The following is a 26,677-nucleotide window of genomic DNA, read 5'->3' on the forward strand; positions in this document are numbered from 1 at the left end:
GATATATAAACAGAAGGTTTGGTGCATGTAAGTGCTGCCAAACTCATTTTGAAAATTGCCTTTATAGATATGTAATGTTATTGAAATCTACAAACAAATAAATTAAGTGCAACAATAAAATCAGGCATATAAAATATGAGCAAAGCCTTCAGTAAAAAAAAATCAGGATATAGAGAGGAATGAAATCTCAAAATTGACTAGTGCGTGAAAAAACAAACAAACAGCACTGATCTACATCCGAACAGCATCGAGCTAAAACCACTCAAATTGAACTCAGAGCTCAAACTGTGGTGTAGCTGCTGCTTCTCAGTGTGTTCTGCTGTGTGTCGGCAGGTATTCCAGGCAGCGATTACATCAACGCTAACTACATCGACGGCTACCGGAAGCAGAACGCTTACATCGCCACTCAAGGCGCGCTGCCCGAGACCTTCGGTGATTTCTGGCGGATGATCTGGGAGCAGCGCAGCGCAAACATCGTCATGATGACCAAACTGGAGGAAAGATCCAGGGTACGACACGCTCTGACATCACTACTCACCTGCGATTCGATTGGCTTACGGCCTGTTCTAACGAAACATGACACAATAAGATTCCAGCGACACAACCTCCTCCTGAGGGTTTCCTGACAGTAAAGCAGCTCAGTTTTTATGGCCCTGTTTTGTGCTCTATTTGTGGAAAGCGCTGGCTTTAACGGTCTTATTTTTGACAAATTACATCAATTATGGCAAAATGAAATGTTTCCTAACAGGTTTAAAGGCTTTTGTTGAACTGATTATTGGTATAATTAATATCACAATCCATGTCATCCTCAATTTTTATAGATTTCACCCACAATTTCATTTCCATCCTTTCCTTATTTGCACCACTGGTGTGTGTGTTTCTCAGATTCCTTCTCACTTCTTATCCAAGGCAAGACTCATGTTTTTTTCGGATGATTTTATTTGCTTCATTTTTTTATTTGATGCATTGATTTTTCCTTTATTTGTTTATTTTTCTTTTCTTGTATAAGTAGACTGACGCTTGCTGTAAAGACTCGAGATGCACACTAACGCAAGAGCCCTGCTCTTGATGCATTTTAATGATCTCAGCGTCCTAACTTCATCAGCAGAATATAAGCGTTCAGATCCAGCTCTTGTTTGCAGTCAGACAGACCTGCATCCACCACCAGATGCGTGTGGTTTTTCCTTCATGTTCAGCGTCTCTTTTGTTGGTTTGCGGCCGCAGTGCATCCGTGCACCGCTCACATCTGTGATGGTAATGACGGCCGGCTGGCGAGTGCTGGAGATAGTAATTATAGCGTCTGTCACTCGCTGCTGTGTTGAGAAATCTGCTTGTCAGCAGGAAATGGGAAAGGCTCCTTCTCCGGCTTTATCTGAGCGTGATGTGTGTTTGTGTGTGTTTCAGGTGAAGTGTGACCAGTACTGGCCCAACAGAGGGACGGAGACGTACGGACTCATTCAGGTCACGCTGCTGGACACGGTGGAGCTGGCCACGTACTGCGTCCGGACGTTTGCACTTTACAAGGTACAGCAAACCCACATTCACTCGCCCTCACATCGCTGCCGAGCTCCGGAAAGCATCTTGTTTTGTGATAAAACAACAGAGTGAATGATGGCTGTTTTGGTGTTATGTTCCTCATTTTTCTTCCACTCTTGCGTTCAGAACGGCTCCAGCGAGAAGCGAGAGGTGCGGCAGTTCCAGTTCACGGCGTGGCCGGATCACGGCGTTCCGGAGCATCCCACGCCCTTCCTGGCCTTCCTGCGCAGAGTCAAGTCCTGCAACCCACCGGACGCCGGACCCATGGTGGTGCACTGCAGGTCTGGTGCCGCTTTATTAGCAATAACACAGCGAAAATAATCATGAGACTGCAACACCTAATGTGCATTATGCAAAGGTTTTTTTAGTTGTACATATATAAATGTAAATGTTCACTACTCTCCAAAAATATGGGGTCAGTAAGATGAAAATCAGGATTTTATTCATCAAGGATGCATCACATCGATCAAAGCTGCAAGTAAAACATTTATAATGCAACAAAATATTTCTGTTTTCAAAGCTGCAAGTAAAACATTTATAATGCAACAAAATATTCATCATATTAGAATGAAAAAATGTGAAAAAAGCTGAAGACTGAAAATACAGCTGCGCATCACAGAAATAAATTACAGTTTAACAGAGATTCACACAGAAAACAGCTGTAATAATATTTCACAATATTATAGTTTTTACTGTATCTTTGATCAAATAAATGCAGCCTTGGTGAGCAGAAGAGATTTCTTTCAGAAACATCACAAATTTGCATTGATCCCAAACTTTTGAACTGGTGTATTTTCCAAATCCAGATCCATCTTTTTGGCTGCTGTTTGTCTGTTTAAAATATTCCTTGTTTCTGATTTAAGAATAAATGTTATGTATGAATGAATGCTTTTCATTTATCATTAGAACCCATATTAAATAACTAATCTCATATAATAAGTAGAAAACTGAAAAAATAAAAAAAATAAAAAAAAAAATAATAATAATAAAATAAAATAAATAAATGGGTTGGTCAAACCAATGCTAAATCTCAATTTTTAACGACACACTTGCATGAGACTCGACTGTGCGTCTCTGTACAAAAACCCTGATTTTGGTGCATGGCAGAACATGAGGAAGCCTGCTCTCGCATTTATAGAGAACCCAGATATGAAACCATCTGTTAAATTCCCCTCTAAGCGAAAGCGGCACAAAACATCAGGCAGAGAGAGGCATGCGCGAGCTTCCATCGGAAAACTGCCAGATAGAAAACAAGGATTAGTAAATCCTTAAAAATAACACATACGGCAGTTAATTAGAGCTCCCAGCGGAGCGCTTGAAATTGAAAAATCCTTATTTCCCCTCTTTTCTCTGGCCGGCGTGTGTGCTGAATGCGGGAATTAATATCATTCATTGGGACGGAGACTTTGAATTCCTTTCAGATCAGATCAGATAACGGCTCGACAGCGAGACTTTAATCCGCCTGACCATTAAAAAACCTCTTTCTTTCATCCCGCGGTGGTGTCAGAGAGTTGACGCATCCTTCGACAGGAGCAGAGCAAGTTTTAAGCCGGCAGGATCACGTGAGGCGGAGATTATATATGTGCTGTTTGTCAGCCAAACAAAAGTCCTCCTCCTGCGCTCGTGAGTAATTAACCGCGCTGCAAACGATTCGCCTGCTGCAGAATGAACATTCAGATCACATGTGCTTAACGCTTTCTCTGAAATCTGCCAGACGTCATGCAATCGATGCTGATCGTGTGTGTGTGTGTGTGTGTGAGAGAGAGAGAGAGAGGCTGTAAAGAGGGCGTTTACCGCTGTCACCTGTAACCCGCGGGTCGCCGCTGAAGCGCATGCAGTCAGCCGTTATCGCGACAAAAGAGAAAGTCCATCCAAGCGCGTGATTGGATGTCCCGGAGGTCACTGGACAGACAGACAGAGGGCTCCTGAGTGGCAGGATTTCAGATATATGAACCTGTCAAAAACACGTCCTCCTCATATTTCACCATAAGAGTCCAAACAAAGACATTGATTTTGCATAAAGCACATGATGCCTTGCTAGTAGCACTGGATATTTCAGGGCTGGTTAATTTCACCGTGTTGGGGAAGCTACTCTGAAACTGTAGCTGTGTTCCTGTGGCTCAGTGGTAGAGCATTGCATTAGCAGCGCAAAAGGTTGTGGGTTCGATTCCCAGGGAACACATGTTAGGTAAAAAATGTTAGCCTGAATGCACTGTAAGTCGCTTTGGATAAAAGCGGATAAAAGTCTGCTAAATGCATAAATGTAAATGTAGCTTGACCAGCTACAAGCTTCTCGTAAATTAAAATAGTAGAGCTATGTTCAATTATATTATATTATGACCGTTCATCATTGTTATGTTGGTTCATTTTTTTTAGATTGGAGTTTGGTATGTAGAGTGCAATGATAGATTGTGCTATTATTCTTCTCTAAGTCTTTGACGTAGACCGCATTTTAATCTTTGTTTTGCATAAATTACAGTTGATGCATGTGAAATATCCACTCCTGTACATCCTTTGCACTATCATCAGACCATCTCTTGTCGGTGGACAGACTGTAAAGCTGCGAGAGTGTGATATCACAACAGAGGGTAGTTTTGATCAACTTTAGTTTGTGATCTCCTCAGCTACGCTGCTTCAATGCACAACAGGCTCGTGACTCGTCAGAACGCACAACAGAATGTAGCTTTTGGTCGCTACTTGCTGGAAAAAGTAGTTAGCTACTGGACAAGCTACACTGTTTTAAAAGTAGCTGAGGTACTGTCACGCTACTGAAACATGTAGTTATGTTAGTAGCGCCGCTACACCAACACTGTTATTGCATGAAAGTACTGTAGGCAGTTTTTCATGACTACAAATATTTTCACTATTATTGCCTCCTCAGTAATATTGTCCATTGACAACATGCCATCTTGAAACAATTAAATGATTTAAAAAAAAAATGTGAATGGTTATGTACAAAAATCATACCAAACCATTCTTTTAGCAAATATAAATGATAATTAATACTCTATAATTCAAGCACATGTGATATCTTTCCCCAATAAAAATGTGACAACATGCTTTCGGCGTTTAATGACTTAGAGTTTTTTGAAATTCATTTAAAAATAGTTATTTTCTCCTAATTTTATTAATTTCCATGACTTTACCAGGTCTGAAAACCACAATTTTAAAATTATATTTAGTTGATGAACAATGAACCTCACAGATAATATTAGTTGGACTGAACTACTGTGTACTGATCGTGGAAGCTAAGCAAGGCTTGGTTAGAGTTTGGATGAGGCTTCGGTTTCCACCAAAACCCAAACACAAAGACATGCAGCTCCGGTGAATTGGAGACACCACATCGTGTGTAAATGTGAGTGGATGGTTTCGTGCTTGCTGCAGTGCATTCTGGGATTGTCTCCTCTGTGAATGATACATGTGAGGTTGCTTTAGAACAGGGCTGTCCAGACAGGGTTCACTAATTAAACACACCTGAACCAGCTTATCACGACTTCAGACTCACTAGAAACTTTGTGGTGGAATAGTTTAGCTGATCTTTGAAAGGTTTTCATGTCAGGTGCTCCTCAAAATGGGTTTTGGAGACTTTAAATGTGTGTTAGTGGAAGTTCTGTGTGCAGTAGAGCTGGTGTTCAAGTGCGTCGTTCATTAAGAATTCTTTCTGGCTCACGTCTTCATGCAGGAAGAGCGCTAATGTGAGCGTTTGTGGAGCTTTGTCTTAATGAAGGGCTCTGATCTCAGGTGTTTCATGGAGAAGTGTCTGTGGTTGACGTCAACGGCTGCGCTTCAGGAAGTTAGCAAAGCTTTGGCCTCTTCAAAGTGATGGAAAGAGGAGAGTAGATGGAGGCTTTTAGAGTCTGTAGATGGAGGTTAGAGAGGGTGAGAGGCTAAATGGAGGGGTTGTTTTGCTCTGATAGCGAGCACAGGTGTACGCCGATCAAGAACGGCTTCATCCACTCCACAATCTCTGCCATTAAATACAGTTTGACTGCAGAAAACGTTCTGCATTCACCACAGAAATGTGACGCATCACCTACTGTCAGCTGTGTCCCACTGTTTTAGCAGTTTGCATGTGTGTGTAAACAATGAAAATGTATCTGAACACAAAACAGTAGGGATGCACTGAATGTTCATCAACCAAAATAACATTAAAAGACTGAATAAATTGTACTGAACAATGATGTGACTATCTGCTCATTAGCAAGGGTTCAAAGTCCAAATGCTGCATTCACTTGTACAGTCAAAAATACAAGCCTGATTTAAGAAGGGGGTCTCAAAAATGGCCCAAAAATATTATTTTACTAACTTAAATTGTGTTTTGTTAGTAGTGTTAGGAGTAGCTGTTATAAATTCACTGTAAACCACAGCTTCTCAGGGCTTATTGCTTTTATAAAATGGTTATTCTATATACACAGTATGGTTTCACAAAATAAAACTGAGCAAATAAAGTGTAATGTATTCTAGTATTCTTCCACCAAACGATCCTCAGAATCAGTTGTGATTGCAACAAAGCAATGTGCAAACGCAAACAAACGTGTATGTTTGTGGAGTAATCCTTCTTCCAGTGTTTAAATTTGTTCGGTTTGGCTTCAGCCAAGAATTTTCACTTCGGAGCATCCCTACACATCAGATCTAACATTGTCAAACGTTTGTCCTGTTGTGCGACAGTGCCGGCGTGGGTCGGACCGGCTGCTTCATCGTCATCGACGCCATGCTGGAGCGAATCAAACACGAGAAGACGGTGGACATCTACGGTCACGTGACGCTCATGCGCGCTCAGAGGAACTACATGGTCCAGACGGAAGACCAGTATGTCTTCATTCACGACGCGCTCCAGGAGGCCGTCACCTGCGGCACCACCGAGGTCCCTGCCCGGAACCTGTACGCATACATCCAGAAGCTCACGCAGATCGAGTCCGGAGAGAACGTCACCGGCATGGAGCTGGAGTTTAAGGTAAGACGGAGGTTGACAGCTAGCTGATTCATGATCAATGCCATGATGGGTATTTTTCATAAAATATATTTTCAAATATCTGTGCTCATAAAAAAACGAATATTTGAAAATTTAGGGTTTAGCGAGAAAGGTGTATTTTTTTTTTTTTTTTATTTTTTTAGTTTTTTTTATTTTTTTTTTTTTTTTTTATAATTACACATAATATACAACATTCTACAACAATGTTACGATATATCTCAAAGTTTTCTTTTGGTTGAAAACGTGTGTAAACAAATACAATATACATATAAAGAACAAAAGTAATCAAGCTCAAGAAGAGCAAATAGAAAAAAATAAAGCAGACCGTGCCGATTGCAGTGTAGAAGGTAGATACACTCGAGTCGGCGTATGTTTATCGCGTTTATATTGTATCACATGTTAATGTTGAGAAAAACAACATTATCCACATGCTCTGGTGAAAGCTGGCTCCTCAGTCTGATAACAATAAGAACGTGCAAAGACACAAAGATAAGGGACGTGTTCTAAGCTTCTTACACCGCTTTGTGTCTTCTGTTCTGTACAGATTGAATATTCAGATGTTTGACTATTTGACTATCACACTGCTAACTCATGAACACATAGACTGAATGAATCTAAGACTGAGTGAAGAGTCCCGAGAGCCCTAACCCTACTAAAGAGCTACTTGACCAAACCTTGACCTCGTGTTTATTGATACGCCTGATCTTGGACGCTAAGCAGGGTTTGGCTTGCCTAGTACTTGGATGAGGCTTCGGTTTCTCCCACAATCTGGTCAATCCACAGAAAAACAGTTGCCCTTCCCATCACTACCAGCGAAGAGAGGTAGTTGAGATGGTGCAGTGTCTTATCTAGTTGAGTTGGTCTGTCTAGTGTCCCATCCGCTGACTCGTCTGATTATGGGAACTCTTGATCAAACTCCATTTGAACAGACGGGGCCTCAAAACGCTGCGATCATGTCACGTTTACAGACATCCGGCCACAGCTCTGGAATGAGCGCAGCAGAACCGCCGGCTGGGCCTCAGGAAGCTGCTCGTCTCTCTTCTGATATTCGACCCTGCCGCATTTTACTCTGCCTGCAGTTTGTCAAACAGAGATCTGTTTACCGAGAGTAAGAAGGTGATCGAATGTCACGCCACATGATGAGCTCCGGGCGAGCGGAGCAGTCGACTCAGGCCCAGCGCAGGCTCTCTTCACGCGGCCGCAGAGACAGTGTGGGGCCTGTGGTCTCTCCTGCAGGACCCCAGAGACCCCTGCGCCGTTCTCACGCTAGCGCTAACCATTACTGCACTCGCTTGTTTCCCCACAAACCACAGCTGCTTCACTCTCTTGCTTTCATGACCAAGTTCAAGACAGTAAAAGACATTAAACATCAGCCCCAGTGAAACACTGTCTATCTGTCTGTCTGTCTGTCTGTCTGACTGTCAAAAGTTTTTGAACAGTAAGATTTTTTAGATTTTTAAAGAAGTCTCTTCTGCTCACCAAGCCTGCATTTATTTGATCCAAAGTACAGTAAAAACATAAAAATTCTGAAATATTTTTACTTGTTAAAATGACTATTTTCTATGTGAATCTCTGTTAAACTGTAATGTATTTCTGTGATGCGCAGCTGTATTTTCAGCATCATTACTCCAGTCTTCAGTGTCACATGATCTTCAGAAATCATTCTAATATGATGATCTGCTGCTCAAGAAACATTTCTGATTGTTATCAATGTTGTTGTTATGTTAAACAGTTGAGTAGATTTTTTTTTTTTTTTTCAGGTTTCTTTGATGAATAGAAAGTTTAGAACAACAGCATTTAATAGAACATTGTTGTAACATTATAAATGTCTTGATCATCATTTTTGATCAAGTTAAAGCATCCTTGCTAAATGAAAGTATTTTATATATATATATATATTCTCAGCTTTTTAAATATTGATAATAATGATAATAATAATAATAATAATAATAATAAAACATTGATAATAATCAGAAATGTTTCTTCATATTAGAATGATTTCTGAAGATCATGTGACACTGAAGACTGGAGTAATGATGCTGAAAATACAGCTGCGCATCACAGAAATAAATTACACTTTAACAGAGATTCAAATAGAAAACAATTTTAAATAATAAAAATATTTCACAGTGTTACTGCTTTTGCTGTATTTTGGATCAAATAAATGCAGGCTTGGTGAGCAGAAGAGAATTATTTAAAAACATTAAAACTCTTGCTTTTCAAAAACATTAACTGGTGGTGTCATCGTACTATATGTCCATTTGTCCAGATATTCAGATGTCTTTCAAACTTTACTCCTTCTGTTTTCAAGTCATCAATATCAACGTGTGTCTAGACAAACTTTTGGTATTGTTTTAATGGTGTTCATGATTTGTTTCTTGCAGCGGTTAGCGAACACAAAAGCTCACACCTCACGGTTCATCAGTGCCAATCTGCCCTGCAACAAATTCAAAAACAGACTGGTTAACATCATGCCCTACGAGTCCACACGCGTCTGTCTGCAGCCAATCAGAGGAGTCGAGGGCTCCGACTACATCAACGCCAGCTTCATCGACGGATACAGGTGAGCAGAAGAGCCCGGATCTGTCCGTCTGTGTGTGTTTGTGACCGTGAAGGTAAATGTGTGTCTCTCGCTGTGTGTCAGGCAACAGAAGGCTTACATCGCCACGCAGGGTCCTTTAGCCGAAACCACAGAAGACTTCTGGAGGATGCTGTGGGAACACAACTCCACCATCGTAGTGATGCTGACCAAACTCAGAGAGATGGGCAGAGTGAGTGCTTGACAGCCCGTTATTTATTCATTCATTAATTGCTGGAGAAAGTATGCTGGGAAAAACATGGTATAAAAAACATTCACTCACATTGCATTCAAATTAAATGTGAAATTTTGTATTAGGAAGACAAAAATAGTATTTACTTATAAAATGTGCTCCAATAATCTTTTTATATATAAAATAATAATAATAGTAATAACAATAAATAAATAAATAAATAATAATATATGTGTGTGTGTATTATGAATATTTATTATGAATAGATAAATGCACACACATACAGCATACATTTAGAAAATATTTACATGTATTCATATGTATATATTTATATTCATATAATTTATATTATATATAATATTTAATATGTAAACATATTTTTATATATATATATATATATATATATATATATATATATATGTGTGTGTGTGTGTGTGTGTGTGTGTGTGTGTGTGTGTGTATTTATATGTATGTGTGTGTGTGTGTGTTTGTGTTATATTATGTAAACAAAAACTTTTATTTTGGATGCAATTAATCGTGATTAATCGTTTGACAGCACTTATATATATATATATATATATATATATATACACAGTATTTCAGCAACTCTACTACAGACTACATCCAGGTTTGTTGGTTTCATTTATGTTTAATTCAGTGTCTCCAGGATCGTCAAAGGAATTTTGATTCATCCAATCATTTTGCAAATTTATGATAATATTTTTTTGGCCATGACTGAATGTAATATCCAGATCCAGCCGACTTGAAATGAAAGAAATTGTCACAGATTTTATGATCTCATGTGCCACTGTTGAGAAAACAGCAGTGTGATTTTCTTTCAAATAGATCTGTTGCACATTTTATTAATTTCTCCCTTTGCTTAAACCCCAGTTTTAACGACTGTTCCTGCCAGTGCTGGTATTTGTGCTGATGCTTTTTGCATTCTGGTTGTATTTTGGCAGTCGCATGACTGATGTATTGTGTCTGTCCATCAGGAAAAGTGCCATCAGTACTGGCCAGCAGAGCGTTCAGCCAGATATCAGTACTTTGTGGTGGATCCAATGGCCGAATACAACATGCCGCAGTACATCCTGCGAGAGTTTAAAGTGACGGACGCACGGGTGAGACACCAGCCCCCTCGCCCATCCTCTGAACTGTGATTTGTGTGTTATAATGCATATTCAGTCTGAGTAGAGCTCTGAGCGTCTGCGTTCACAGGCCTCTAATTCCATCACAGCATTTATTCTGATAAACACTCACACATCCTGTCTCTCTCTCTCTCTCTCTCTCTCTCTCTCTCTCTCATGTCTCTTATCTGGGATATACAAAATCACTAAAGAAATGCAAACTCTCTGAGCTTCTCGTCAGGAGCTTTTCAGCCGCCCACATCAGAGGAATTAGTGTCTGGAGTCACTCATTCACACGCTCAGGTGAAACGACACGCTTCTGAGCTGTGGGCGGCTGGAGCTCAAAACAGAAAAATACCCAAATCACCCGTGCTGAGACCATGTTTTTAAACTTAACATGGTGTACCCTTTAAATACCAAACTATCACCATATATATCATGCTTTTACTGCCTTTCTGTTCTAACCGTATTCTAAATATGTTTTTAAATATTTTTGAAAACTCTTCTGCTCACCAAGGCTACCTTTACTTGAACAAAATTTGAAATATTATTAGAATGTAAAACAGCTGTTTTCTTTCTGAAAATCTGTATAAGTGTAATTTATTTCTGTGATGTGCAGCTGTATTTTCAGCATCATTACTCCAGTCTTCAGTGTCACATGATCTTCAGAAATCATTCTAATATGATGATTTGCTGCTCAAGAAACATTTCTGATTATTATCAATGTTGAACACAGTTGTGCTGCAAAATATTTTTTTATGGAAACTGATACATTTTATTTTTTTTAGGATTCACAGATAAAAATTTCAAAAGAACAGCATTTATTTGAAACAGAAATCGTTTGTAACATTATAAATATTGAAAATGTCACTTTTGATCAATTTAATGAATCCTTAATGAAAAAAATATTGGTTTCTTTTAAAGGAATGAAATCTTTCTGACCCCAAACTTTTGACCAGTAATATATCTCGCTGGCACTAAGGCGTCGGTTTAGTATCAGCATGACGTTTCTTAATTATTGTTGTTTCTTGAGCTTCTCAGACTCGTTCAGGATGCGTCATGTACTCGTCATCGGTTTGACAAGCATGGCGTCTGTCTCTCGCGTGTAAATGTGAATGTAATGGATTCGAGTAACGCGTCAGAGAGCAGCCGCAGCTCTTTTATTCTCATCCGTCTCTCTCTCGCTCTGCTTCCAGGACGGACAGTCACGGACCGTCAGGCAGTTCCAGTTCACAGACTGGCCAGAACAAGGTGTGCCAAAATCAGGGGAAGGCTTCATCGACTTCATTGGCCAAGTGCATAAAACAAAAGAGCAGTTTGGTCAGGATGGACCCATATCGGTCCACTGTAGGTAAGAAAGACATGAATCTGTGTGAGAAAAACAGAGCCGAGCAGATGCCACTGTTCAAGAATATGGTGAAACGCTTGTCTTCTGTTCTGTGAACTAAATATTGTCCAATAGCAAATACTTCAGCATAAAAGCTGATTTAAACACATCGACTGTCTTTATCCCTCCCAGGAAGTTGTGTTTGTCACCTCAGAAGTGTGTGTGTGTGTGTGTGTGTGTGTGTGTGTGTGTGTGTGTGTGTGTGTGTATGCGTTTATATACACACACACACACACACACACATACACTGTTACCACATAATTTTCCAAATTACATTACTTGAAATTGTTACAGCAACACAACAGGATGTGACGTTATTTGATCATTTGTTCTGACAGGAAGACACATACATGATTTGATTCCTTTTTTCTACATTTTTTCACAAAATAGCATTGACTGTATTTATTAAGCTTAACCAATCAAAACTATTACTTAAGATACGATTGATGCTCAAACAATTATTGGTAATACTGTAATATGTTTATTGCTAACTTTCCTTGTTTGTTAACATAAGTTAATGAATTAGCTAGCACTAATAATGAGCAATATATTCCTACAGCAGTTATTCATTTTATTCATATTAGTTACTAGGGTAAAAAAAAAGGTAAATTAGGGTAAAAATCTAATAGATATGACCGTACTTTTTCAGCTGATAAATCACTGTAAAACTTAAGTTTTCTATAATGTCATATTTAAAAAATTTAATATTAATTAATTATATATATTGAATTATTTGTATGAATTTATTTGATTTAGTTTTTGGAATATTGGTTTTGAATTCTTGTTTGATTTTTTTTGTTATGTTTTTGTTAAAGGTTTTTACTGTGGGTATTTTGAACTTCTCTTTTTATCACTCCATAAATCTGAAAATACTAATTTTTACTGTGGGTATTTTGAAATTTTCTTTTTATATCTATGTGAATGTTATATTAATAAAAACATCAGTAAAATATTTATTAATATAGAGAGTAATCAAACTGTAAGTTTTGGTGTATGCAAATGCTGCAATTGTGTTTGAGTAAATATGAATGATATCTTGTAGCCTTTAAATATATGCATTTTCACAATGTTTTTTTTTTTTTTTTTTTTTTTTTATAGAAATAAAATCTTGTATAAATCCATGTGAACGATATCTGAACAAACACCTCAGTAAAATCCTTCAGAATATAGAGAGTAATTAAACTGTAAGTTTTGGTGTATGTAAGTGATGATGGAGTGGACAAAAAACTCATAGCCTTTAAAGATATGCATTTTCACAATGTTTTTTTTTTTAGGAATAAAATCTTGTATAAATCCATGTGAACGATATCTGAACAAACGCCTCAGTAAAATCCTTCAGAATATAGAGAGTAATTAAACTGTAAGTTTTGGTGTATGCAAATGCTGCTGAAGTGGACAAAAAACCCATAGCCTTTAAAGATATGCATTTTCACAATGTTTTTTAGGAATAAAATCTTGTATAAATCCATGTGAACGATATATGAACAAACGCCTCAGTAAAATCCTTCAGAATATAGAGAGTAATTAAACTGTAAGTTTTGGTGTATGTAAGTGATGCTGGAGTGGAGAAAAAACTCTTTAAGGACATGGATTGGAACTTAAATCTAAAGGCACAAACAAATAAAGTGTAATAAAATAAACACTTAAATGTGTATTTTCAATGTTTCCGTTCCACTAATATTGCAACCCTGAAAGAAAATAACCCAGCATCTTAAATTGTAAAAAAAAAAAAAAAAAACAGTGGTTTTGCTTGCAGTTTCCGGCCTCAAATTAAATTAGCAAAATATTATAAATAAGCTGCATCACATCCTAGTTAGACTCTTTGATCACAAGTTATGGTTTGGAATATCACAGCTCCAGCTGACAGGTTGTGTTGTGATTGATCTGCAGTGCTGGCGTGGGCAGGACGGGCGTCTTCATCACGCTTAGCATCGTTCTGGAGCGCATGCGCTATGAAGGAGTGGTGGACATCTTCCAGACGGTCAAGATGTTGAGAACACAGCGGCCGGCGATGGTCCAGACTGAAGTACGTAACCGTTTCACACTTCTTCACTTCAGTCAGGATGTAAAACACAGATTAAAACACCACATTACAGCTAATAACATCCAGGTCAGGTTAGTGATTGGACTTTCAGACGTCCTCTATGATTTTAGTCTGAAGAGTTTGTAACAGAACGAACAGACACTCGGCTTTGTTCGGCCCGCAAACGCTCGTTCTCATTTATAATGACAAACCCTTCTGGTTAGCCATGCAAATTGCTTCAGATAAGCAATTTCACAGCTAACCCGCACAATGGCCTTTCCCAGCGTCAATGGTGGGGGTTATTTTATTTTATGAGTGTAGATGGAGAGGTGATGAGGCTCGAATCTCACGCTCGGCACAACACAGTCCCTGCTTTTCACCTCACAGACACGCGACACAAAAGCGCAGCATTAGAGCCGTGCAACCCTTCACGTCGCAGGCTGCCGGGTTGATGTGTTGCTATGGAGACGAAAGGAGCCGCACATCCGAGAATTCACAGAGAAATCCATAAAGCAGTTCATAAGATGTCACGTTACATCGCGCATGTGCTTTACCAAGAGATTGTGTTCCAAACATCACAGAAAACTAGATTGCCATCATGAATTCATCATGTCATTTCTTAACTGATGTTCCTGCTCTTATTGTGAGTGATTCATCAATGAATGTTATTCCACATTGCCTTCAAGATTTTGCATTAAAATGCAATAGTAGTAGTAGTAATGATTATAATAATACTTTTGGATTTTGTCTTATTCTCTATTTTATAGACTGTAGTTAAAAATGCATTATTTAAAAATGCTTAAGTTGTATCCTCTGGTTATGCATCAGCACTGTTACCATTATATGTATGCCACAATAAATAAAAAAATACTAAAAAAAATAATAATTTAAAAAAATGGAACACAATCATTATTTTAAGATGTAAATTCTTCAGTGACAAGCACATTTTTTTCTCCTTGTGAAAAGCACTCTTTACCACATTTTTTTAGTTTTTTAATTAATAAAAAGTTATTTATAATAATAATATACTTTGTGTAAATTGTGTGTAATGTTTTCAGACACATACCTGCATGTTCATTCTAATTAAATGTAAATGTATTGCATTTAGTTGAACTTTAGATTGTTTTGACCCACTTCAGTAGGACTTAAGTACATCTTTATATGTCATTTCATAATTACTTTTTTTTGTCTTTAAAATATGATGACTGTCATACGATGAATGTGATGACTGAAACTAAAATACACTTTTATGTAATTTCCATTGAAACTTTTTTGTCATGTATTTAAACATTTCTAATTACAGATTGGTAATGATTAAGTTGCAATTTAGAGCTTTTAAAATATAGTACATTTAAATGTAAGATTGAATAACACTACAATTAAAATGATAATCAAGTTCTTTGCATGTGCTCTTGTATGTTAGTCAACACATCAAAATAAAAATAAGTGTACTTTTTAAAACATGACAATAGATGATTGAAACTGATTTAAAATGTGCTTTAAAGAAAAACTTTCAGTTTGACCCTATTACAAAGGTCATGAAAGTGTATTTTATTTCAGTCATATTATAGTATCTGCAAGTACATTTTTAAATATACTTTTAAAATTTGGAGTACACTTCTTTTTCACAAGGTTTTCTTCACAAGGTCATATACTTGTCATTAAGGGGAGATCTTCAAGTGTCAACCCTGTTACCATGATTTTGTATAGTAAACGGTTCATAATTAAAAAGGTTCCATGTAGAAAGGTTACATCAGCATTAAATTGTCTTTCTAAGGAAACCTTGTAGTAACAAAACTGTCCTTGCTGTTACCGTCAACCCTGTTACCTTTCTGAATTACGTCCAACATACATTAAATCTCCATTAAAACATCTAGATGACTAGTTGTGCAGGTTTCAGATAAATGAACACATACATCTGATCTGTTTGGCATGGATCTGACCCGTCTGTCTGTCTCTCTCTCTGTCCGTATGTCTCAGGATCAGTACCAGTTTTGTTACAGAGCTGGGTTGGAGTATCTCGGGAGCTTCGACCACTATGCAACATAAGATCTTCGTCACACTGTCAGGGAGACGGATCGGCCATCGGACATCCAGCGGTCATTTAATTCTTCTGAGCCATAAATACCTGCTTGTGAAAAGAACTTAAACTCTTCGATTACATGTTGGATGTGCAACGTAAACCTAGAAATACTTACAAACGACAATAATGAGACAAATATCCAGGTGGACCAAGAAAAATCACCCTGATCTGATTTCAAAAAGTAAATCATAAATAAATAATTAGTAACAATAATAATAATAATGATAATTTCGGACAGGTGAATCTAGACTGCTGAAGTGCGGAATAATCGCTGCTTCGAGGATTCATGAATCATAAAGGAGTCAACGAACACAGACGCTGCGAGGCGGGGAGCTCGAGACACGGTGTAAAGAGAATTTGTTTTGTTCCACAGTCAATACGAGGAGATACGTCACTGATGAAGAGAGGAGACTTCATCACCACCACCACCATCATCATCATCATCACCATCATCGAAGAAGACTAAACAAACAGACCTTAAGTAATAACTACAACACGCCGATCGTTCGATTAGACGTCCGGAGAAACCACACAAATAATGCATACCAGCTTTTGTTTCACGTTTCGTGGTGTTTTCCTCCCCGTTATGACAGAAATCAGCGTAGACTGGCCGTATTTCTCATGTTTTTCTTCTGATGTCCTGTTGTCCGCACCCATGTGCCCTCCTTCATTCATCGTTTGCTGGTGGTTTGTGGCGTTTTGTTTGAAACACACGCTGAATCATGGGGTGGGCAGAGTATAAAGGTTAGAAGATATCTCAGTTCTTCCATGAGCAGAGAGAGAGAGAGATTAATAAATTCTTTATTTATATAACCTCGAAATGTATATTCACAAAATATAGATATATAGTTGATATAATATATGAAAATTATGGTGGGTTATCCGCTGGAATGCACATCAGCAGGACGGACAGACACGCGTCTTTTCTTGTGCAATAACTAGACGTTTTACGGCCGGAGGGTTCGATTCGCACCGGTTTAACAAGGGCGGGGTGATCGTCGTCATGTTCATGAGCTCATGGGTCAAAGGTCATCGTCGTGCATCCGTTAGGCCACAGGTACAAAGACGTCCACCTGTTCATTCTTTTGCATTTAGAGTGCCTTATATTTATGCCTGTTCTTTTCTACGATATTCATTTAACAACGTGTATAGTTTAAGTAGTTCATATACGAGTATTTATCGATTGATTTCCCATGCGTACGGATTTATAGTCTATGAAATTATATATGCAAATACGTAATTCCATAATTACCATTTAATTTTCTGTGGCCTTAATTTGGCTCAGAGAAAAAAAAATGACAAGGGTATGACAAAGAAAGAAAGCGCACGATAACTGTCAGGCCCGATACTGTTAAGTCATTTCTGTTATGTTATTTTATATTAGTTCCCCAACGGCACAAGACAAATTAATTATGTCTTTTAAAGACCAAGCTTAAGTGTCAAATTTCTGTCATTTTCAGTCATGAAAAATGGTGGCAAAGAAACGCCAAAATAATTGAAAAGACCCTAAAAAAACCTGTAACGCTCTTGCTGATAAGCTACATAGTATTTTAACGTGTGAATTTCACGACTAGAATATTACAATTCGACACTTGAACCTCACTGGCTTTGTGGATGTGCATTCCAGATGCTTTTTTTCCCCCTTTCTTGTTTCAAATAGAGAAAGCATTTTATTGTTTTTACTCTTTCTGTTGTTGATTTCGGATGTTTTCATCATCATATGTCGAGCAACAGGCAGCCGTTGCGTAACTGTCAGCGCCACCTAGAGTTCAGAGCTTCAATGTGCTCCACGTCGGCTTCTCTTTCCCTGTTCTGGATCTTATTTGATATGCATGAGTTCAACTGCATTGGGGGCGAGTAGGAAGAATTGCACTTTGTATCTCTTTATCTCTATGCACTGCCCTACTGATTCCGCACCCATTACGGATTTTACTTGAACCCGACCGTACGAATCTCCTTCAGACTTCACTTGGTGTGTATGTAAATAACAGAAAAGAGACTACCCAAGTAATAAGAGAAAAAGAAAAAAAAGATTAGGAGAAAGGAAAAGCAAATCGGTTGCGGAAAAAGAGCATCTTTAGCAGGTGATTTCGAAGTGTCACTTCTTCCCCGTTGAAAGACTGAAGCGTCACGAGCGCAAACGTACACGTGGTGTTTCTAAGCTCCCTGTTACTCTCACATCTGGATGCATAGACTGAAATTAATTCAATTCAATTGTAAAGAAAAAATGGCTTGTTAAAAAAAAGAATCATGAAATTACCTCTGATTAGTTGTAAATGTAAACTGTTTTTGATTTGATTTGATTTTTTTTTTTTTTCTGAATGAATGGAGTGCTTTTTATTTTCATACTTAGATGACATTGGTGAAAAGACACATCTGTACGAGAAGCCGTCCTTCTGTACTTTGCTGACACAAGTTCCATTTGTTATAAATGAATTCTATTAAAAAATGTAAGTGTTATGCACACGCGTTTCCTTCCTTCCCTCCTGTGAGCCGGCGACAATCAACGAGAATGAGTCCTCCAATACTTCAGCTCTGTTATGGGAAAACAGAGAAAGATTTTTAGTACAAAAAAAAAAAAATGTTGCCTGTAAGTAATGTGGTGGTGTGTGATAATATTTGTTAAAGCTATTATTGAAATTTTTGCACTGATCTTCAACCCTTTTACATTTTGAATGTAACAGAGTTGACTCAAAGAATTTCTGAAAGAGAAAAGTCATGGATTTTATTTATTTATGATACTGTACAAAGCACAAAAATAATGCCAGTAAGTAAAGTTAATGTGGTTATATTTGCTAGTTAAGGCTGCTGGGTGATATTTTTGCACTCACGTTCAATCCCATAACATCTTAAATGTAAAAAGACATTTTAAAAATAGAAAAGTCATGGATTGATTGATCTATTGATTGATTTTTCAGCTTTAGGATTGGTAATGTAAACCAAAAAAGGGGGCTCTACACGGCTTTATTTAGGGTTTAAGGGTTATGCAAACAGCACAATATGTTATTTTACAAAGGAAAGGTCACAAAACTCTACTGACTTTTTTTTCTCCATATCTACATTAGCATTCTGTCAGGTTATTCAATTATTAAGCAACATGAAACGATCTCAAACATTGTTTGTTTGTTTGTTTATTGCATTCCTATTCTGCTGTATGATTTTTCATATTTCATTCATTTTCATATTTTAACCACCTTTAGAATGTTGCACTGCAATAGTAGAGCACATTTAGTTTTGTGAAGCCGAATGTAAATCGGATAGAAACCCAGTGAATCAAGACACGTGAAGAGAGTGTAAATGCACTCTGTGATCGTCCCGTTCAATCCTGCAGAGATTTCTGATGGTTTATGTCTCACGAGAGAGAAACAAAACACAGGGAGAATGATCGGGTGAAAGACGAGTGCTTATGAGAGCAAATGGAGATTTGAGAGAGAAAGCGGGGCAGCAGTAACTGGAATGAAGGTTAATGATTCACATGTGCTCAAATCCCACAATGCCTCTGTTCTGTGCTCAAAACTTTCCTGTTCTCCATCAGGTTGTCTAGCAGAAAGAATTCTGCAGTTACGTCACATCTAATGCATTCCAGAGGGCATAATGTGGGAAGTTTGTATTGTGTATGAATTAAAAGGCATTTATAATTTGCAGCACTGTAAAGTGTCTAAATGGGTGAGGAGGTGGCTGAAGGTCTGCTAATGTGTTCCTGATGCGACTTCACTGCATGTAAACAGACGTAATCTTTTCACAAATTCTTATATTTAGCTTTTGAAGGTTAGCATGTTTTCTGGAGTCGCTGTCATGACAACAAGCTGAAAGTTAGATCTAAAGTGACAGATAAGGTAAGCAATGCAAGTTAAGATGTGAATGTTGTAGTCTTAACGTTTAGCATTTGTCTGCTGCACTTCTGATATTTGGTTTGATTTTTAAGTAATAGCGACTTTTTCAGAATTTCAGAAATGCCAAAATTTCTGTGAATCACTGAATATATATATATATATATATATATATATATATATATATATATATATTCTTGTAATTGCAAGTTTACATCTTGCAATTTTGACATTTTTCTTCTCAGAACTGCTCATCATAGTAATTGTAGGCATTGCAATTTTTACTTTTTTTTTTTCCTCTCAGACTTCTGAGTTTGCAAATTGCATTGTTTCTGCCGTAGAATAAAAAATAAATAAATAAATAAATAAATAAAGGAAGCTGCTACTTATCTCACAATTCTGACTTTTTTCTCTTATTTCTGACGTTTTTCTTAGAATTGCAAGTTTATATCTCAAAATTGCAGGGTATAACCTGTGACTTTACTTATCTGATTCTGATATATATATATATATATATATTTCAGCTTTTTGCAATTCTGTTTTTTTTTTTTTACTCAGAATTATGGTTTTGCATATTGGATTTTTATTTTATTATTTTTTTATTTTTTTATTTATTTTTTTTGATTGATTTTTTTTTGATTGACTGATTGTGGCTTCCGTAGGCACTTGTGAGCGGGCTCCATCACACTCGTGAAGCTGCAGTCAGTTCGTATAGATTCAAGCGTCACGTGACGTCGTGCAGCGTTGGGTAATAATCCCGTGAAGCTCTTTCCACCTGAGCGCTGCAGCCCTGAATAAAGCCTGCGCCGTTCGCTTTGACCTCCGGGCACACAGTGTCGATTATTCCGGGCTGGCAACAGCGAAGACTTCATCAGCCTAATCAAAATAAATCACCAGAGCAGCAGAAAGTGTTTGCGGCGTTAAGCTCTTTGCTGTTTTCCCCCGAGACCCACAGCCTCTTAACGGCAAGCAAATCCATTACAGCGGGAGCAGATGTGGCAACTCAGCGTTCAGAGCCGGTTTGGCCAGAGAACCCATGATACACCGCTCGAGCTGCGCTCCTGTTATAAAACCGGCTGTGACCAAACTGCTGTAATGAGAAAAGTGCATTTCTCAGGGATGGTGTGTGGAAAATCGAGTGGGAACTTCACAGTTCCTGCTGTTCCCTGCAGCGAGAGAACCAGCCTCTAATTCAAATCAGATGTCAAGTGCTGATCTTATTATTTCCTGTGACAGTCAGAGTCAGTTTGGAGTTTGGGATCATTTCAGCTGATAGTCGCCCTGCTGGAACCCTATCAGGCTTTTTCTAGAAGCTTGGATGGAATAATAATTAGGAATAAAACTCCTGCGATATACTGTACGTATGGCTGCAGAAATGCTCACAGATTGTATTTGATGAGCTGCAAATAACTGACCATTAAATATCCACAATCATACACAGCATCCACAACCCAGATATGTAATCTGACGTATTTCAGTGTGAAACGGGTAGTAAAATACACTTCATTTTATTGGTAGTTAGTAATGCGAGATGACAACATTGACAAACAATTCCCATTCTCAAGGATTCTGAAAAATGCTGTATTATTCACTTTCCTGTAGACTGAACACATAACATACATGACATCACTGTTTTCACAAACAATGCTGCTGTTTTCAAAAGTTTGTTTGCAGGCCCCCCAAAACACTGCTGTGATGTAATGAATGGCCAAAACACGTAAACAGTTTTAAGTTGATAACAGTGCTGTGTAAACAGCCGCTCAGAATCAATTGAATCGCTTTCTTTTTTAAATATAAATATATAATCATTAAAATATCTCCAACATATAACTGATACAAGATCAGGTAAAAAAAATCATATAGACAGCATTACATGGGTTCATTGAGACTGACACTAGCAGCAAATGCCTAATTTAAGTCTCATGGAGCAGTGTTTCGAAAGCTATTAGACGATTAAGGTTTTAATTGGACATTACAACAAATGGGCAGTTCCTAGAGTGCATCGGTGTCCGCCCCCTTCTTCAGCAGCCTTGGTTGGGATTTTTGGGAAGGCTTTGCAAATCAACCAGCTATGGGAGAATCACAACATTACAAACTTTGATTTGAAGCAAAAAAAAATATATATATATATTATTAGCCGGCAGCCATATCACCCTGGAGCCCAAGACCGGTTGCCCACTGAAGCTAAGCAGGGCTGAGCTGGTCAGTACCTGGATGGGAGACTCCTGGGAAAACTAGGTTGCTGCTGGAAGAGGTGTTAGTGAGGCCAGCAGGGGGTGTTCACCCTGTGGTCTGTGTGGGTCCTAGCGCCCCAGTGTAGTGGTGGGGACACTATACTGTCAACAAGCACCGTCCTTCGGATGAGACGTTAAACCGAGGTCCTGACTCTCTGTGGTCAGTAAAAATCCCAGGATGTCCTTCGAAAAGAGTAGAGGAGTGACCTCGGCATCCTGGCTAAATTTGCCCATTGGCCTCTGACCACCATGGCCTCCTAACAATCCCCATATCTGCTGATTGGCTTCATCACTCTCTCCTCTCCACCAGTAAGCTGGTGTGTGGTGGGCGTTCTGGCGCACTATGGCTGCCGTCGCATCATCAGGTGGATGCTGCACACTGGTGCTGGATGAGGAGATACCCCCTGACAATGTAAAGCGCTTTGAGTGCCTAGAAAAGCGCTATATAAATGTAAGGAATTATTATTATTATTATTTTAAAATTGGACAAAAAGACTCAAATACAAGACTGTGAAAATGGCTTTAATGAGGTAAAGAACTCCAATGCTATGATGCACAGTGAATGGTATACTCAAATTAAAAATGGAGAAATATAAAACTATTCATTTAAATATGCAAAGTATGTACATAGAAACAAAGGATTTTATATTTATTACAAAATATGCTTATATATACAAATATTAAAATAGTTTGAGAAAGTAGTGACAGACTCGATGTCGGCCGCAGTGCTTCATGGGAGTGCGCAGAGATAAAGTCTTATTTTGCAGCGATTTGCTCTCTTTGATTCTCTGATTGGTGGAGATTTCATTGCAAAATCATGGCCACATAGTTTTTTACTAGATATTCATCTGTTACGTTTATTAAAAAAAAAAAAAAAAAAAATGTTAATAATAAAATAATGAAGGCTGATGGCTTCAACATAAATATATACTACAGTATATCGATTATAACCTCGTAAGTCTTTTTCTATGTCTTAGTTATCAATCAGTTTTGTTATAAAGAAATTGAATGGGATTCGTTCTTCCAGACCCAACTGTTGCACTTGTTTTGTAATAATGACGTTCCCATTAACAATAAACCCTGACATGTATTAAAGTAAATGGATTCCATTGTGGTTTGATGTTACGGAGGTTTCTAGCAGACCAGAGAGGAAAGGCCCCACACACAAGAATAACCCGTCTGATTGTGAGCTCGAGCGCTTGGTTTTCTGGACACAGGTGAGGGTTTCTAATTCTCCACAGCCCCAGCTCGTTACGCGTCTGTCAGTCAGCCGGAGCCAGCAGAGCTGCTTTGTGACGCTGTGAAATTGATAGTGTCTCCGGCGCTCAACTCATCCGGGCCTCCGCCGTCTGAGGCCAATTCCATTTTCCTCTCGGAGCGAATGTCCTACCTGAGGCAGCGGAGCGGTGAAGAAGCCTTTCTCTGCCCCGCTGCTGCATTCGCCGATGTTCCGCTGTGACACGCTGCGATGCTCCCATTACACTAACGCAGACGACCCGGGGACAGACACGGGACGACAGAGAGAGCAGGGGACATTACAGAATAATACAGAGAGAGGGAGATCACCGCTAAACAAAACTCACGGTGCAGAGGCTCTTGGGAAAACCATGATAGAAGGCCTACCTTGAAACTCAATACTATAGGATTAGCATATTAATACTCTTCCGGGTTATTCCGTGAAGTCCATTCTTTCCATTTTAAAAAGACAAAGAATGTCTTAATGTTAATAAGTCACATTGTGTGATCTCGGGATGAATTTGATTTGGAAAGACTCAAGGTCAAGGAAGGAAGGAAGGAAGGGAGGGAGGGAGATCTCTTTTAGTTTCTGTTTTAGGAGGGAGAACGTTTTAATAAAAAAAATAAAAAAAACAATACAATCTAAAACGTTCTTCCACAGAAATAAAAAATAATAAATAAATAAAGAGATATGCAATTTATTGGGACAGCTACATATACCTTAATGTATTCTTAAGAAATTCCTAAGTTCTCAGTTCAGTGTTTTTAATCACTCTTTGTACCGTGTGACTGCAGTCTGGCCCGTAATGTTACCGCAGTGTTGTTTGAAAGCGACAGATCCTTCCTGCTTGATTACGACAAACATAAAGGAACAGCATGAATCATATTCAGAAAACAATTAACCTTTATTAAAAGCAGCTAATTGCGCTCCTTCATTACCCATCATGCACGAGCGGTGCTGAGACGGGTGAAGGAGCGTCGCCATGGTAACTGCAGTGTCGAGTGAGTGACCTGAGTGACGAGTGACATTTACAGAAACACGCCTAACCAAACTGGCTTTCTCTTCTACGATCAGTGAGTGTCCCAGCTGGAATAATCGATGGGAGAGAACCAGAGCGTCAGTCAGATGTGGAAATATGAGCGGGAGGTTTAGAGGTGTTTGATTCTCACTGGAGAGGTGGAGACTGTGTGTGTCGGTGACTGTGGCTGCTGTGGGTGCAAGTGTTCATGGAAAGAGCCGCTCGCGTTTGACAATCATGACGAGAGTCTGTGTGAATCCAGAGTTAATGAAGTGGAGACTGTGTGTGTCGGTGACTGCGGTTGCTGAAATTTCATCTAGTGTAAATATTTGGTGCCGCACCCAAACAAATTCTCACTGAAGGCTCCATTTTTGTGCTATCAACCTCAAATTTGGAACACAACTTGTTTAGATTTATGCCTTTGATTTTCATACAGTTAACATGTTTCCGGAAATATAATACATTTCAAATAAAATTTACAAATACTATTTTGTGCATTTTTCATGATAATAAATGTAATATTTCTTAAGTCACTGGGGTATATTTGTAGCAATAGCCAAAAATACATTGTATGGGTCAAAATTATTGATTTTTCTTTTATGCCAAAATCATTAGGATATTAAGTAAAGATCATGTTCCATGAAGATATTGTTGTAAATTTCCTACTGTAAATATATCAAAACTTAATTTTTGATTAGTAATATGCATTGCTAAAAATGATTTTCTCAATATTTAGATTTTTTTTTTTTTTTTTTTTTTGCATCCAAAGATTCCAGATTTTTATATAAATAGTTGTATCTCAGCCAAATATTGTCTTATCATAACAAACCATATATCAATTGAAAGATTGTATGAGTTGTTTTCTTATGTTGAACATAAAAGAAGAAGAGATTCCTTTGAAGATCGCAGGTAATCAAACAGTTGCTGGTAAGCGCAGAATGCCATTGACTTCCATAGTATTTTTTTTTTCCTACTGTGGAAGTCAATGGCAACCACCAACTGTTTGATTACCTGCGATCTTCAAAATATGTTCAAGATAAGAAAACAACTCATACAGGTTTGGAACGACATGAGGGTGAGTAAACGATGACAGAATTTTCACTTTTGGGAGAACTATTCCTTTAAGGAATGATTCGCTGTAAAGTTGCTGTTTTTCTACCTAGTTATTGTTGAGAAAGCCCACTAGCTGTTTAATCAGTTTTAAAAATATACACTTTCTGATCCCCGTTTCAGCACCACTCTTCAGAAGAGAAACTGGCTCATGATACAATCTGAACACAGCTTTTGTCTTGTGCTGTCGTTTCTTCACTTAAAACATGCAACAGATGTTACTCTAATGCAAAGCCATAGAAAAACACGACACAGCTCACTCACTCACTCACTCACTCACTCCCAGCATGCACTCGGACAGAGAGAAAGAGACGGTGCAGAATACGATCCATCTCTTAGACATATGAACCATCAAACATAGGCCTACATGAGAAAAACAGCGCCGGCAGCACGACAGCGACACACAGCCGTGATTTACCGAGAGCCGAGCCTGAGAAAGAGACGCATTTCTCTTCTGCTGATGGTGTGTGTGTGTGTGTGTTTGTAGGAAGCACCGTTTTCTTGTTTATGTGCTTTAATAGGATTCGATTTTATAGATTTTTTTGGCAATCGCCTCCCTCGAAATTCCTCATCCGGTTGCAGCGTGATAAATTCATGGGATTAAAAATGGCTCTCTGGCCTCTAAACGAGTGTGAAAAATAACAAAGATTCCTCCGCCTGCATGAACCCATAAAACACTGGAGTGTGGTTTGAGTTGTTTTATTGTGTTGTGTATAGGAGAGGGTTTGCACTCAAACGCTTGTGGCGCAGATCTGTGGGAGCTGATCTGATCATCAGCACGGAAACTGTGGGCCGATCGCAGCTCAGCTTAATTTAAACAGGGATTAAAAGTCAAAACTACCCTGTTAGCTTGTAAAACTCATCGGATTATAGAGGGAATTACACATCTGCTTCAGTTCTCACCTGTTCGCTGCTCCTGCGCTGATTTAAAAGAGCCATCTACATTTATTTGTGTTTAAATTTAATAAAACAAATTTAAATAATAATCAAGTACTTTACATGTGCTTTACTACGTTAGTCAACACATCAGTATAAGTGAACTTCTTTAAAACACCACAAACGATTATTAAACATGATGATTTAAAATGTTCTTTAAAGTTCTTTAAAGTCTTTAAAGTCACTACTACGAAGGTCACGTAATAAAAGTGTACTTAAGTGTTTAGAAACAGTGTTTCTCTTGCAGTCACTTAAGTGAACTTTTATTTAATATGAAATGAATGAAGTAAATGCCACTTAAGAGACTTTTACTTCTTTCATTTTAAAGTCACTTAAGTGGCCTTGTACACTTACGTTCAATAAAGAACACATTTATTTGCAAACACTTTTTTTTTTTCATTGTGTGATTGGCT

The 26,677-nt window shown here is 38.3% G+C and overlaps 1 protein-coding gene across 44 annotated transcripts in view; it reads left to right on the top strand.

Annotated features, from left to right (window-relative positions):
- LOC109099286 (receptor-type tyrosine-protein phosphatase delta-like) overlaps positions 1 to 18,363 on the top strand; it is a 310,570-nt gene extending 292,207 nt beyond the window's left edge. For all 44 annotated transcript variants that reach the window (XM_042728811.1, XM_042728810.1, XM_042728817.1 and 41 more), the window contains 10 exons: positions 334 to 509; positions 1,405 to 1,524; positions 1,663 to 1,817; positions 6,205 to 6,490; positions 8,893 to 9,071; positions 9,153 to 9,279; positions 10,275 to 10,400; positions 11,603 to 11,757; positions 13,684 to 13,819; positions 15,797 to 18,363. In XM_042728811.1, the coding sequence (XP_042584745.1) occupies positions 334 to 509; positions 1,405 to 1,524; positions 1,663 to 1,817; positions 6,205 to 6,490; positions 8,893 to 9,071; positions 9,153 to 9,279; positions 10,275 to 10,400; positions 11,603 to 11,757; positions 13,684 to 13,819; positions 15,797 to 15,865 (1,529 nt within the window). In that variant the 3' untranslated portion in view covers positions 15,866 to 18,363. The remainder of the gene's footprint in view (positions 1 to 333; positions 510 to 1,404; positions 1,525 to 1,662; positions 1,818 to 6,204; positions 6,491 to 8,892; positions 9,072 to 9,152; positions 9,280 to 10,274; positions 10,401 to 11,602; positions 11,758 to 13,683; positions 13,820 to 15,796) is intronic.
- The last annotated feature ends 8,314 nt before the right edge of the window (positions 18,364 to 26,677 follow it).

The sequence above is a fragment of the Cyprinus carpio genome, chromosome B7, assembly GCF_018340385.1.
Source record: "Cyprinus carpio isolate SPL01 chromosome B7, ASM1834038v1, whole genome shotgun sequence".
Lineage (NCBI taxonomy): Eukaryota > Metazoa > Chordata > Actinopteri > Cypriniformes > Cyprinidae > Cyprinus > Cyprinus carpio.